The sequence below is a fragment of the Mobula hypostoma genome, chromosome 1, assembly GCF_963921235.1.
Source record: "Mobula hypostoma chromosome 1, sMobHyp1.1, whole genome shotgun sequence".
Lineage (NCBI taxonomy): Eukaryota > Metazoa > Chordata > Chondrichthyes > Myliobatiformes > Myliobatidae > Mobula > Mobula hypostoma.
Window position 1 is genome coordinate 92,081,336 of NC_086097.1, and position 15,393 is coordinate 92,096,728.

Sequence of the window (15,393 nt, forward strand, 5' to 3'; positions counted from 1 at the left end):
CTGCTGGTAGAGGCCAAGGGTTCCACACTTTGCTACTGACTCAGTAAGAGTCAACTCATGCAGGGTAGGGGGTTGAAATAGTGATCAAAGGGCCCACACTGTCACCTCAATCAGCTGCACAGAGCATCTCACAGTCTCACTTGTCAGTGGCCAGTGTTACATTAGATAAATCACTGGCGATCTTCACTAATTGCGACCATTTGGTCTCAATTCTGTGTGAACTAGTTGCAGTAATGTATGTTAAAAAACTGAAGAAATTATCCAACCACAGTTCACAGGCTTAGCTGAATGCAGTTCTGAACCTAATCTACCACAAAAGATTGGTACTTCTTACGATAAATATAGGGAAACCATTCGGCCCATTAAGTCCATGACAGCTGCCATCAGACCCCGCCTCAGGCCTTAAAAAATATTGTCTCACATGCTCATTAATTCCCCTTCAATCATTTTGCTGCTCACTGTACCAAGAGGACACGTATAGTGGCTAAGTTTCTAGCACGTGGGACGTGGGTAAAAACCAAAGCACCTGGACGTGACCCGTGCAGTCACAGTGAGAATGTGCAGACAGTGCCTGAGGCCAGGATCAAACCCGGGTCCCCAGTTCTGTGAGGCAGCAGGACTATTACTATACCACCAAAAACAGTACAACAGAATCTGATGTAATAGAAACATAGAAAATAGGTGCAGGAGTACGCCATTCGGCCCTTCGAGCCTGCACCGCCATTTATTATGATCATGGCTGATCATCCAACTCAGAACCCCACCCCAGCCTTCCCTCCATACCCCCTGACCCCTGTAGCCACAAGGGCCATATCTAACTCCCTCTTAAATATAGCCAATGAACTGGCCTCAACAGTTTCCTGTGGCAGAGAATTCCACAGATTCACCACTCTCTGTGTGAAGAAGTTTTTCCTAATCTCGGTCCTAAAAGGCTTCCCCTCTATCCTCAAACTGTGACCCCTCGTTCTGGACTTCCCCAACATCGGGAACAATCTTCCTGCATCTAGCCTGTCCAATCCCTTTAGGATCTTATACGTTTCAATCAGATCCCCCCTCAATCTTCTAAATTCCAACGAGTACAAGCCCAGTTCATCCAGTCTTTCTTCATATGAAAGTCCCGCCATCCCAGGAATCAATCTGGTGAACCTTCTTTGTACTCCCTCTATGGCAAAGATGTCTTTCCTCAGATTAGGGGACCAAAACTGCACACAATACTCCAGGTGTGGTCTCACTAAGGCCTTGTACAACTGCAGTAGTACCTCCCTGCTCCTGTACTCGAATCCTCTTGCTATAAATGCCAGCATACCATTCGCCTTTTTCACCGCCTGCTGTACCTGCATGCCCACTTTCAATGACTGGTGTACAATGACACCCAGGTCTCGTTGCACCTCCCCTTTTCCTAATCAGCCACCATTCAGATAATAATCTGTTTTCCTATTTTTGCCACCAAAGTGTTTCCACCCAGAACATCCACAATTCCTATAAACCCCCACCACCACCCCCTGAATCCAGCACGACATGCTGAGCTCCCCCAGCGTGCTGCTTATCGCTTCAAATTCCAGTGTCTGTGGTATCTTGTGTCACCAAAAGTGGTAACACATTCTGTTCATGCTCACTATCAGAAATCATCTTGGAAAATGTAACACTGATATGGAATTTGCCTTGCTAAGCTTCATAAAGAAATACTTCAGGACAAAACAACTGATTTTGGAAGGACTTAACATAAGAGACCCCTATTAATACCTCCTGCAGAAACTACTTGAGGACACATTTTCTGAACTTGGTGCTGTTGATGTCAGATGACAAACTCTGCCATCACCATCCCTGATGAAGATGATAGAGTTTGTCATTGAAATTTCTGTTAAAATTGATACCCGTAACGGGCTGGAAGCCCGAGAAGAGTTTATTTGCATACACAACATTTCCTATCCGTAACTGAAATGTTTAAGGAACCTTGACACTGAACAGGGACTAAAGGGAAGGGTTGGAGAGAAAGGGTCAAAGAAGGGCAAGAGCTTGGGGGATAGTGTAAAATGAGGATCAAGGGAGAGAATGGTGAATTTGTAAGGAGAACACAGGGGTGGAAAGAGGTAGAGCAGACAGGAAGCAGTGTCAAGAATAGGGAGAGGTGAGGACGGGGAAGTGAACAGGAAAGAGGTCAAACGGAAGCAGGTGAGGAGAGATGTTAAGGAAATGACGGGGGAGTGTGGTTGTTAAATTGGAATTAGAGATAGTGGAAGGATGAGTGTCGCACAGATAGTGTGAAAGAATACTGGGGAAGGAAAGGATAACAGGATTTTAAATGACAACATTGCTGGCCACAGTTGCTATATGAAGTGTTTGTTCTAGTAACCCCATTGTTAAAAATGATGTGCGAAGGTAATACCACAAAAGAAACACAAACACGAGGAAATCTGCAGCTGCTGGAATTTCAAGCAACACACACAAAAAATGCTGGTGAACACAGCAGGCCAGACAGCATCAGACTCTCTGACGGTGGTGTCTGAAAAGAGGATGCTGTCCAAGTTGCATGCCATCTTGGACAATGTCTCCCATCCACTACATAATGTACTGGTTGGGCACAGGAGTACATTCAGCCAGAGACTCATTCCACCGAGATGCAGCACAGAGCGTCATAGGAAGTCATTCCTGCCTGTGGCCATCAAACTTTACAACTCCTCCCTTGGAGGGTCAGACATCCTGAGCCAATAGGCTGGTCCTGGACTTATTTCCATCTGGCATAATTTACATATTACTATTTAATTATTTATGGTTTTACTACTATTTAATTATTTATAGTGCAACTGTAGCGAAAAACAACTTCCCCCGGGATCAATAAAGTATGGGTATGACTATGACTATCTATAGGAAGAGGTACAGTTGACGTTTCGGGCTGAGACCCTGTGTCCTGACGAAGGGTCTCGGCCCGAAACGTCGACCGTACCTCTTCCTATAGATGCTGCCTGGCCTGCTGCGTTCACCAGCATTTTTTGCGTGTGTTACCACAAAATAAATATTTGCTGATCCAGTTCAAACACTTTGAATAAAAATTCGTTGCAAATGATCCCAATTGTTTGTCCTGCAAAAAAACCTTATTCGGAGCCTTCCTGTTTCGGTGTTCAGCTTCAATGTTGCCGTATTTACTCTTTAAACGTTCTCTTGAATTCTGTTGGTTACCAGGTGAATGACCCATTCCAATTCGTTGTTCATGTGCTCCAATCCCTCTTTAGCGAAGCAGCAAGGCGTATGTAAAACAGTGAAAATATAATCGAGACATCATTGACCGCAGGTGCTGATGATCTGGACAACACACAAAGCGCTGGTGGAACCCAGTGCGTCCGGCAGAATCTACGGAGGGAAATGGGCGGGCGATTATTCAGGTCGAAACCCTTCCCATAGACTCCGGAAAATAAAATTGCGCCCTTCCGTTCGACATTGCCCCCCTAGTGGGAGACGCGGCTGTGCAATGTGAAGTCAACGTTTTCATATACTGTAAACTCTTCTTTCATGAGGACGTGTGTGAAAGGAAGATTAAAGAAGCCCTCATTTACAAAGCCGCAAATGTTGAGTCAAATAGTCCTCACAGATTCATTTCCCGTTTCAAGATAAAGAGTGCCTTCTACCGAAAAATCAGAAATAAATTTTCAAGATGAGGCTTTAAGGCAGGAGGTCCCAACGTTTTTTATGCCATGGGCCAATACCATTAAGCCAAGGGTCCGCGGACCCTGGATTGGGAACCCCTGCAAGCATTTGACAGAACGATAAGCGGGTTACACTTTGTTTCAGAAACAGTAAAAACACTTGCTTCCGTTCCCGACCCGATCATCTCAAATTATTGTACTTCCTGTCTTCATTTCACGCGCGTTAATACGTGCTTTTTAATCAAAAAATATTTTGACGAATGTTTACCGCAGACAGTCAATGACTCACTAACTGCATCTAAATCCGAAAGCCCGAGACATGCATCTCAGTTAATTTAAGAACACTACTTCGAAACAGGTGTTTGTAGTTGGGAATTAAATTGGATAAGATACAATACTAGGCAGAATGTTGGAAATGTAATTCCAGTCTGTATTAGTAACTCCTAAAGATGCGGGGTTTAAGAGTTCGATCCCACATCTGATCTTATATTTTGGAGGTCGCTGTAGACTTCAGACTGTCGAGACTCATGCTTAACTTCAGTTTTCAACTGCTCCTCTCCGCTGTGTGAAATTACTTCGCCGGTCCGATGCGGCGATACATAGCGTGTCCCATATTCGTCGACGAGATCCGCGGGAAAAGTCTCTTAAGTGCCAGTAAGCGATGACCGCAGAGTCCAGCAAGCTCTCAGCAGTAAAACAAATATGCAGTTTTCTGACTAGCGACCTAACAGCCTTTCAATCTTATCTTGAAGATTGACGTAAGGCGGCTACTTGATAATCTGAGTGCAGTGGTCAATGGAAATGGTATATTTTACTTCAACATTCAGGCCGAACTTGGCTAATTCATGCAACGTTGCACACATGGGTTGGCTTCTACACGGGGGTGATGCTGAGGTCCTCAGACAGTGAGAGGCCCGAGTCGCGATCTCTTGTCATCTTCTCCGGGTTGCTAAGACAATCCATCTCTTTATTCAGGGGCAGGGTCTTCTGCTTTGGACCATTCTCGTCACTGGCTTCAGTTGAGAGTCGCTCCCCATCAGCGTCGCAGCCCAGACTGTCATAAGCATAGTTTATGTTTCCGCATGGGAAGCTCTGCAGCTTGGCCAGCGCCAGCCCGCCTATCTCCAGGGGTGTATAGTGACCGATAGGGGAGGGCGACTCCCGAGAGCTGGGCGGCGAGCTGCCGTTGCAATCCAATCCCGAGTCATCATGCTCGGGGGAGGCAGGGGGCTTCCCAGCCCCTTCCACCGCCGCGGCTTGGCTGAAGCTCTCGGAGATCCAGGAGCCGTAAGTGGGGTTCCAGAGGGTTTTGGAGTGGTTCTGTAGCATCTGCCCTCGCCGAGGCTTAGCATCGGGGCGGGTATTGGCCTCGGGATCCTGGCAATGCCAATCGCGGCCAAGCGAGCCCGTCTCCACGCTGCCACCAAAGTTGCCTCTCTTCAATGGCTCCCGAGGGCACTGAAGCTTTGCCCCAGCGTGCAGAAACTCGGGCACCTGACAGGTAATTTGAGGCGCAAGGTTTGTATCGACCTTCAGGGGAGTCAGACCGCTGGAGCTGTCAGGCCGCATCACTGTACCTCCTTCTTCTTCGCAGGAAGGCTCATTCTCAACAGGGAGGAGTGTGTTCACAATGTCCGGATCCTAAGTCAACACACAATGCAAAACAAAACTTTCAATACACGCTTTAAACTCCACTCTCCTCCTTTCTTAAAAATGCCCACCTATGCACGCTCAGCTTCCCGAAGAAATATTAAATCCAAGTCTCCAAGTCACGTAAAGTAACACACAGGCTGTTTTCATTCCTTCTATTGACCTGCATTCACTGACTCCCTTAACTTGCAGGATGAGTCAGTATTGAAGGGTGGCAAATGCAATGTTGGCATTCAGTTCCAGAGGACTGGAATATAAAAGCAAGGGTGTACTGTTGAGGCTTTATAAGGCATTGTTTAGTCTGCATTTGCAATATTGTGAGCACATTTTGTGTCTTGTATCAAAGGAACGACAAACTGACTGTGGAGAGGGTCCAGAAGAGGTTCCCAAGAATGATTCTGGGTGGTGGGGGGAGGGAGGAGAGGAGAGAATGGAGTCAGAATGATGAAGAGGAATCTCATTACTGCATACTGAAAGGACTGGATAGAGTGGACCTGGGGAGGAGGTTTTCATTAGTAGGAGAGTCTAGGAACCGAGGGCACAGCTTCAGAAATAAAGGACGTCCCTTAAAACTGAGATGGAAAAATTCTATAGCTAGAGGGTGGTGAATCTGTGGAGTTCGTGATTAGATATATTTAAGGCAGAGAATGATGTAATTTTATTATAATTATTCATTATAATTGCCATACATTATAATAAATTATAATAATTTTATATTGTATTGCAATCTACTGCTGCCAACAAATTCCCTAACGTACACCAGTGATGTTAAATTCAGATTCTTGATTGGCAAGTGGGTCAAGGATAATTGGGAAAGGTGGAGGAATTGGGTTAAGAAAATCAGATCTGTTCCTGCTTCTTATGGTCATAGTAGTGTTGCCCTAGTGTTTTGGCCAATACTAGAATTAAATTATCTGGTAGTGAGCCTGCTGCTGTTTGTGAGAGTCAATAAACCTCATTCACGTTTTCTGGGTTGTTAAGCACATTGAAATACTATCGTGAAAATATTTTTCCATCCTTCGTAAAGAAATTCTTAAAATTTTGGTGTTGTTCAATCTTGGTTGATTACCAGAGCAACCACACTTTAAATTAAAAATTTTAGTCATATTCAAAATCTGATGTGCAACTAATTCATCCCATCTTTATAACTTATTCCAGTGCTACAGTCTACTCCCCACCCATTCTGCATTCATCCAACTCTGAGCTCTCTGCCAATAGCAATTCCAGTTTCTCCACTTTACTGCTGTTACCTGTGCCATCACCTACCCAAGCCCTGAAACTCTGGAGTTCCCTCCCTAAATGCACTCTTTCTCTGCTTCATTCTTCTATTCAGTTAAAAGCTTGCGATCATCTACGCTCATGTCTCATTTCGTGACTTGCCTTCACGTTCTTACTGATAGCACTTCCGTGAAGCTTCTCAGGATCTTTCCCATGTTAAAGTAAGTATATAAATGCTAGTTAATATTGTGTGATCCTTGCCAGATGAGTTCCTCACACCAACAGTAAGTGATTATGTTATCTTAGTGTTTCTTATCCACAATCTTGGTGAAATTGGGGACCATTATTATTAAGCCCATGAATCCGGCTGTAACACACTAAATAGATTTTGATTCATGTCAAACCATGAATGATAGTTCTTGTAGAACCACTCCAGCAATGGCTGCAGCTATTCACTAATCTATAGACCCGAAGTCCAAGACCGGTATTTCTTAAGCCATAAGTTGAATGTTGCAGGGAAAAGACTGATCAAGTCAGCAATATTGATTCATTCCGTATGAGTCATTTGACCACACCTGTTCTTTTAGGATGCCTGGACACCAGTTGTTGTTAATCTAATTCAGAAAACAAAATACACTAGGTGTAAATCTGAAGTAAGAGCTGAGAAAGATGGAACTACTTAACTGGGCAGGCAGCATGACGGAGACAGAAAGAGATTAAACATTTTAGACCAACGAACTTTCATCGCTGTCTTTCACACAGAGGAGGGTCATCGAGTTTAATCCCTTCCCCCCTCCACAGACGTTGCCTGACGCATTTGAATCTTTCCTGTTCTATCCTCTATCCAGAACTATCCTTCAGTCCTGTACAGTTTTTATACCCTGTGTAGACTAAATTTCTTGTTCTGAAATGTCATTCTTTATAAAGATGCTCAGTTGATGTTCACTTGAACCAGTATCCAACTGGATCGCAGCCCCAATTCCAGTAAAGGGTCTTCATAGTCCTGTCTCAGATTCAATTTGGCTAACTCCTTTTACCCATTGCATTTGTTGCCTTTGAAACAATTTTCTTTTTGATTTTTCATGAAGAATCCTTGGATATCAACCAGGTCACAGAAGAAGAGTCTAATGTCTATGTTACCATTAAGTCAAAAATTTATTTCTTCATCTATATGATACCCAATGTTCTTTAACCACCAATTTCCACAGAGCCTAGCTCAAGACTGGCCATTCATGGTTAGATGGCTGCAGCCTGGATCAGTGTGTTAAACATCCTTGTGAAAGGGAAACTAGATAGCTGCCTGAGAAAGAGATGGGTGGTTAGTGGACTTTTGTGATGGAGCTGATATTTTACTGTAATGCAAAATAGCTGACAGTTGTGACTGATGGCCAACAAAGAACGTTGTCAATATTGTTCCTGTTTTAATGTAAGAATTATGGAAGTTATCTTCTACACAGTTGCTTCTGCAGCTGACAATGTTTATTCTAATATTTCTACTGAATACATACTGAGCTTCCTACCTGGGTACAGTAGTTAATTCTTTCCAAAATAGTGGAGAAATCTGGCCGATGTTCAGGTGAATGCTGCCAGCACTGGGTCATGATACGATATCTAAAGGAAGGTTACCAGATAAGTTCATTCAAACTGTACAGTCTCAGGACAGCTTAGTATTTTGCAGCTAATTGTGCACATTTGAAGCAAAGACCTTTATTGAATATAGGAGTACTGCATAGATGTCTTGCTACAATTATATTGGACCCTGGAGAGTCCAAATCTGGAGAACTAGTTACAGTTTTGGTCTACTTACCCAGAATGCATGCTGCAGAGGATGTACAAAGATTTCTCAGACTACTTCCAAGGATGGTGGGTTGATCATACAGGAGAAGTTGAATAGAATAGACAAGTATTTTCTCAAGTTTAGCAAAATGGGAAGTGAACCTCATAGAAACTTACAAAATTCTTACAGATATCATCAGGCTGGGTAGGATGTTTCCTTTGGATGAGGAATCTAGGGTATTGCAGTTACAGAAAAAGACACTGGGAATTTCTCCAAGAAATCCTGGAAGGTAGTGAATCATTGGAGCTCTCAAACCTGAAGGGTTGATAAACCTTTTTCTTTTTTTTAATTTTATTTTTATTTGGATAAGGAATTCACAATTATCATGTACTTTTTTCACACATATAACCTTTTCCATTTTTTTATATGTATAAAACTACAATTATTTATACATTCTTAAGTACACATTGAGATGATATAAAAGGAAAATAAACATTTAAATAGATAATTATGTACTGTGGTAAATCTAACCTATTAGGCTAAGTAATGAAATTAGTTGTTAAGAAAAATGGTAATAATAGTTTCCATACAACCCTTCTGGACCATTTCCGCTGGTCCAAAATGTTGCATACAAGCCTATATACCAACCATTGTAGGTGTTTATATCCAAATTTGTTCGTGCTTGTTCCTGCCCGCAGACATAATTATCCAATCCCTATGTACTTATTTACTTAATTTTTTCATTTTTTTTTATCCCTTTCCCAAATCTTTCCCTTTACTTGTGTTAATTCTCTATTTTCCAAAAAAAAACATTTAAACATAGAAACATAGAAACATAGAAAATAGGTGCAGGAGTAGGCCATTCGGCCCTTCGAGCCTGCACCGCCATTTATTATGATCATGGCTGATCATCCAACTCAGAACCCCACCCCAGCATTCCCTCCGTACCCCCTGACCCCTGTAGCCACAAGGGCCATATCTAACTCCCTCTTAAACATAGCCAATGAACTGGCCTCAACAGTTTCCTGTGGCAGGGAATTCCACAGATTCACCACTCTCTGTGTGAAGAAGTTTTTCCTAATCTCGGTCCTAAAAGGCTTCCCCTCTATCCTCAAACTGTGACCCCTCGTTCTGGACTTCCCCAACATCGGGAACAATCTTCCTGCATCTAGCCTGTCCAATCCCTTTAGGATCTTATACGTTTCAATCAGATCCCCCCTCAATCTTCTAAATTCCAACGAGTACAAACCCAGTTCATCCAGTCTTTCTTCATATGAAAGTCCTGCCATCCCAGGAATCAATCTGGTGAACCTTCTTTGTACTCCCTCTATGGCAAAGATGTCTTTCCTCAGATTAGGGGACCAAAACTGCACACAATACTCCAGGTGTGGTCTCACCAAGGCCTTGTACAACTGCAGTAGTACCTCCCTGCTCCTGTACTCGAATCCTCTTGCTATAAATGCCAGCCTACCATTCGTCTTTTTCACTGCCTGCTGTACCTGCATGCCCACTTTCAATGACTGGTGTATAATGACACCCAGGTCTCGTTGCACCTCCCCTTTTCCTAATCGGCCACCATTCAGATAATAATCTGTTTTCCTATTTTTGCCACCAAAGTGGATAACTTCACATTTATCCACATTAAATTGCATCTGCCATGAGTTTGCCCACTCACCCAACCTATCCAAGTCACCCTGCATCCTCTTAGCATCTTCCTCACTGCTAACACTGCCACCCAGCTTCGTGTCATCCACAAACTTGGAGATGCTGCATTTAATTCCCTCATCCAAGTCATTAATATATATTGTAAACAACTGGGGTCCCAGCACTGAGCCTTGCGGTACCCCACTAGTCACTGCCTGCCATTAGACTAGGGGTGCTTACGTTAGCAATATTACTGTGTTGATGAGAACAGCAATATAAATCATTAGGAGAGTCATCTAAAGTCTGCTCGCATTGGGGTTATATATTCAATCCATTTATTCCAGATTTGATAAAATGTTTCTTTTTGAGTTCTCAGGGAGTAAGTCAACTTTTCCATTTTAAATATTTCCAAGATAATTTCGTACCAATCTTCTAATGTAGGTGGTATTGGATTTAGCCATTTTCTAGTGATTGATTTCTTACTTGCCGCTAAGAGGGCCTGCAGCAACTTTATATCTTCCTTCTGTTCAAGGAACAATACATGCCCCAAATAGAGCGTCTCAAAGTTCAGAGGTATCTGGGACCTAAGTACCTTAACTAATGTTCTATGAATACCTTCCCAAAATAGACTTAATTTAGGGCAATCCCAGAAAATATGAAAATCATTTGCCTCCTTGGAGCCGTACCTTCTCCAACACATCACATTTGTATCTTTATATTTTTCCTGATATGGGGTCTTGAAGTATCTTATAATGTTTTTCCAACAATGTTCTCTCCAAGTCAAAGAATTAGTCGAGGACCATTGAAAACTGCAGATTTTCCCCCAAGCCTCCTCTGAAAGTACCAACCCCGCTTCTTTCTCCCACTTCTCTTTAATATACAGTGTATTTACATTTTTAGCATGGGAGAGTGCATTATATAGGTGAGAGACTGATTTACTAGGTATTGAACTGCAAGCCGAATTCAGAATCTTGAAAAATTCTAATTCTACTGTTGATAGGTCTGTATATCTACAACTCTGGTTAACATAGTTTCGTATTTGAAGGTACCTAAAAAAGTCATTATGTTCTAGGCCATGTTTGTCCTGCAGGATTTGGAAACTTTGTAATACTCTTTTATCTATAAATGAGAGGTAGGTTGTAAGACCTTTCTTTATCCATAGCTCAAATCTTTTATCTCCTCTGTTGGGAAGGAATTCGGTATCATATGCACACCATCTAAAGAGTTTTAACATGTTATTAATTCCACATGAATTAACCACCTTCTGCCATACTTTTAATGTAAGATTTATCCAAGCATTATTAAATTTTTCCAACTGGGCCATCAATCCTTTGTCAGCTATTGAGGCCTGAAGAGGAAAACTGTCAACTAATCCAAATTCTATTTCCTTCCATCTAGCCTTATATTCCCTATTACACCAATATAACAGAGGGGTTATCTGTGAGGCATAAAAGTAATTTCTCAGGCAAGGAAGAACCATACCTCCTCCTTCCTTCCCTAACTGTAAGGTGTTATTTCAAATTCTAGGTTTCCTTCCTTGCCAAATGAAGCGGGAAATCCATTTGTCCCATTCCGAGTTGATTATCATCCACCTCCACTGGTAAAGTACGAAAAAGATATAATAACCGAGGAAGAATATTCATTTTTATAGTATTTATCCTTGAATTTAAACTTAAAAAGGGGATAAGATTCCATCTATGCATATCTGCTTTTATCTCTGAGATTAATGGCCCATAATTTACCTGTGACAGTGTTGAAAGATCCTTCGGCAGGGTTATTCCTAAATATTTTAATGATTTAGCTTCCCACTTAAGATCGTATGTATCCTGCAATTTTTTTGGATGGTGTATAATTTAGGGACATAACCTGCATTTTCTTTACATTTATTTTATAACCTGATATTTTCCCAAAGTCATCCAACAGTGTAAACAATCCTATAAATGATTTTTCTGGTTCACTCAGATAGACCAAAACATCATCTGCGAATAACGCCACTTTCTGTTCAATCCCTGCCACCTTGATACCTTTTACGATTTCGCTCTGTCTTATTAGTTGGGCAAGTGGTTCAATATATAGCGCAAAAAGGAGAGGAGAAATTGGGCATATCTGTCTAGTGCCTCTCTCTAAAATGAAGGAGTCAGAGAGATCCCCATTTATCTTAATTCGGGCTGTAGGGCCGTCATATACAGTCTGAATTACTTAAATAAACCTTTCTTGAAAGCCGTATCTTCCTAACACTCTGTATAGGAATGCCCAACTAACCGAATCAAAAGCTTTCTCAGCGTCCAATCCTACTACCATTGTCTCTGTCTCGTTCTTATTAACCTGTTCTAATATGTGCAGAGTTCTCCTTGTGTTGTCCTGTGTTTGTCTTTGTTGAATAAATCCAGTCTGGTCTAAATGGATTAGGCCAGGTAAAAGCTTTTCCAATCTGCGCGCTAATATAGATGTAAATAGTTTGTAATCTAAATTAAGAACACTAATTGGCCGATAATTGCCACATTCTAGTTTATCTTTACCCTCTTTAGGAATAACTGAAATAATCGCTTCTCTCCAGGAAGGTGGAGTTTCTCATCTCTGCAAGATCCAATTAAAGGTGTTAAGTAGTAATGGGGCTAACTGTGTCTTCAGGGACTTGTACCACTCTGAGGTAAACCCATCAGAACCCGGGGACTTTCCAGCCTTTAACCTAGAGATGGCCACGTTCAGTTCTTTGACAGTTACTGGTTCTAATAAACTTTCATTTTGTAAATCTGTAAGTTTAGGTAGATCTAAAAATTTCAATACACTGTCTATATAGGGCTCATTGGGGGCCCGGGGTTGGGAGTACAGCTCTCGATAATATGTTTCAAAACTCTCTTGAATTTTCCCTATTGTACTCTCCACAAGCTTTGTCTTTGGATTCTTTATTTTATGAATTGTATTGTCTGCTTGTTGTTTTCATAATTTATATGCTAATAATCTAGCTGATTTACCTCCTACTTCATAATTCTTTTGTCTCAGGTAAAGAAAATTTCTTTGAGTTTCCAATGTATAAATATCATCAATTTCACTTTGCCATTTCCTAATTTCCTGTTTTCGATTTGAATTACTTTTGTTGCTATCTACAACTTGAAGTTGTTTTAATTTTCCTTGAAGGTCTGCTAATTTTTGTGCATTGATTTTTTTCATGTGAGTAGTAATGGAAATAATTTTCCCTCTCAGTACAGCTTTCAATGTATCCCATAAAATCACTGGTGATGTTTCTCCCGTGTCATTAAGGTCTAGATATTCTTTGATTTCTCCCCTTAATCTCTCCATTACTTTCGGGTTATTGAGTATATGTGAGTTTAGCCTCCATAGTGTTTTCCTCATTTTCCTTTCCAGGATTAGAGACATAGAGACTGGGCTATGATCCGACAGATCAATTGTTGCAATATTACAGTTTTTTATCCTGAGTCTATCTGTATTAAAGATAAAGAAATAGTCTATCCTTGAATAGGCTGAATGAGGGAAAGAGTAATATGTATAATCTTTACTAGTAGGGTGTAATTCCCTCCAGACATCTATAATTCCCAACTCCTCCATCAATGAATTCACTTTCCGAGTCAGAGGTTTATTCTGAGTAACTATTCTTGAAGAATCTAATATAGGATTTAATCTAATATTAAAATCCCCTCCACAAATTACTACCCCTCGAGAACTGACCATTAGGTCAAAAATGTGTCTATAAAATGACCATTCACTACCTGGAGGAGCATAAACATTCAGCAATGTTATTTCTGTACCTTCTATTCTTCCTGCGATTTTTACAAACCGTCCTTCTTTGTCTCTAGTCTCTGAAATATGTTCATAATTAAGAGTACTTGATATTAAAGTAGCTACCCCTCTTTTGTGACTCAATTTATATGATGAATAAAATACATGCTTAAAGCCCATTCTTTTTAATTTTCCATGTTCAGATTGGCTCATATGTGTTTCCTGGAGGAAAGCTATTTGTGCCCTCTCTTTTTTCAATTTAGACATAATCTTATTTCTTTTAATTGGATTCAAAACCCCATTAACATTATAGGAAATTATTTTTACCAATTCAGTTTGCATTTTTCTCTAGTAGAAAAAAAGCACTCTCCTTCTCTAACCAAACAGTAAGCAATCCCTTCTCAACAGGAAACCAAGACATATAACCACACCCTAGACATTTCTGAACGTATAACATTTGAAAATTTTTCCCGACTTCCCACAGTGAGGCCTGAGCACCGACCCGCCTCAGTTCAGAGGGATAACCTCTATCTTCACCCTGTGTTAGAGGGCCCTCAACAGTTTCAATAATCATAGAGAATTTTCTCCTATTTATGTCTCGACCATATTGCTATCATTCAAGTTATTCCACCTAGTTTATTTTCAGTTACCAGTTTTCATTTTACTTTTAAGTCCGATTTACTCTTTTCAGTCATTTCTCTTAATTAATCTGTATTCTCTGTACATTCGCGTCTGAATATTTGCAGCTTTTCCTTGTAGTTTGACACTCTGGTTCGAGTGGAGCGTCCTCGCCCCACTAACTGCCGCGACTTCTGCCGAATCCTCTCCAGTAGCGACTCCGGTTGGGTGATAACTTTAATAGGTAGTCCCCGGTCCGCCAGGTCCAACCTTGCCTCCTCCGCCGTAGCGTAAGTTTTTGTCCCTTCGTCGTAAAAGACTCTCAGCCGAGCTGGATACAGGGTCTGGAATCTGATGTTGTTTTCCTTCAGGACTCTCCGTGTTTCCGTATATTCCTTCCGTCTGGCTAGAATCCCCGGTGCGTAGTCGTGGTCTAAACTGATTTTGCAGTTGTTCCACATGAAACCTTTCTTTTGCCATGCTCTTTTAAGCACCTCTTCCTTCGTTCTGTAACTGAGCAATCTGATCAGAATCGATCTGGGCTGGGCGCCTGCCTGAGGCTGTGGTGCCAACGCACGGTAAGCCCTTTCTATCCGTAGGTCTTTTGCGGCCGGTATATCAAGGTTCTCTCTAAGCAGCTTCTCCATGAAGGGAATCATCAATCCGGGTTTACCTTTAGTTCCTTCGGGAACTTCGTAGATCCTCACATTTTCCCTTCTCGAGCGGCCTTCTTGATCTATTAGTTTCCACTGGAGCTGGTCTTGTAGCTTCAGCATTTCTGCTGTCACTTCCTCGGCGTTTTGTAGCTTCTCTTCAATTCCAACAATCCTCGCTTCGGCTTCATCTATCCGCGAGTTAGTTTTTACTATTTCTCCTTTAATATCTTCCAGCTGTTTGCTGTTATCTTGTCGGAACTCGCAAATCTCTCCGAGAATCAAAGACAGAGTCACCGATTCCCCCTCATTATCTCCGTCCTGGCTTGCCGTGGGGGAGCTAGGCCCGTCGCCTTGCTGCATCTCTTTATGTTTATCAGCCTTCGAAGCGGACTTTTTATTCTTGTTCTTAGACATCATCCTTGCCCCTTTTATTAATATAGTTATACAATAT

The 15,393-nt window shown here is 41.7% G+C and overlaps 1 protein-coding gene across 5 annotated transcripts in view; it reads right to left on the reverse strand.

The window, feature by feature from the left end:
• Nucleotides 1-2,970: 2,970 nt before the first annotated feature.
• The window catches only part of ltk (leukocyte receptor tyrosine kinase), a 252,845-nt gene continuing 240,422 nt past the window's right edge, over nt 2,971-15,393 (reverse strand). For all 5 annotated transcript variants that reach the window (XM_063052657.1, XM_063052650.1, XM_063052662.1 and 2 more), the window contains 2 exons: nt 8,030-8,120; nt 2,971-5,282 (listed from right to left, as the gene is read on the reverse strand). In XM_063052657.1, coding sequence (XP_062908727.1) covers nt 4,515-5,282; nt 8,030-8,120 — 859 coding nt within the window. In that variant the 3' untranslated portion in view covers nt 2,971-4,514. The remainder of the gene's footprint in view (nt 5,283-8,029; nt 8,121-15,393) is intronic.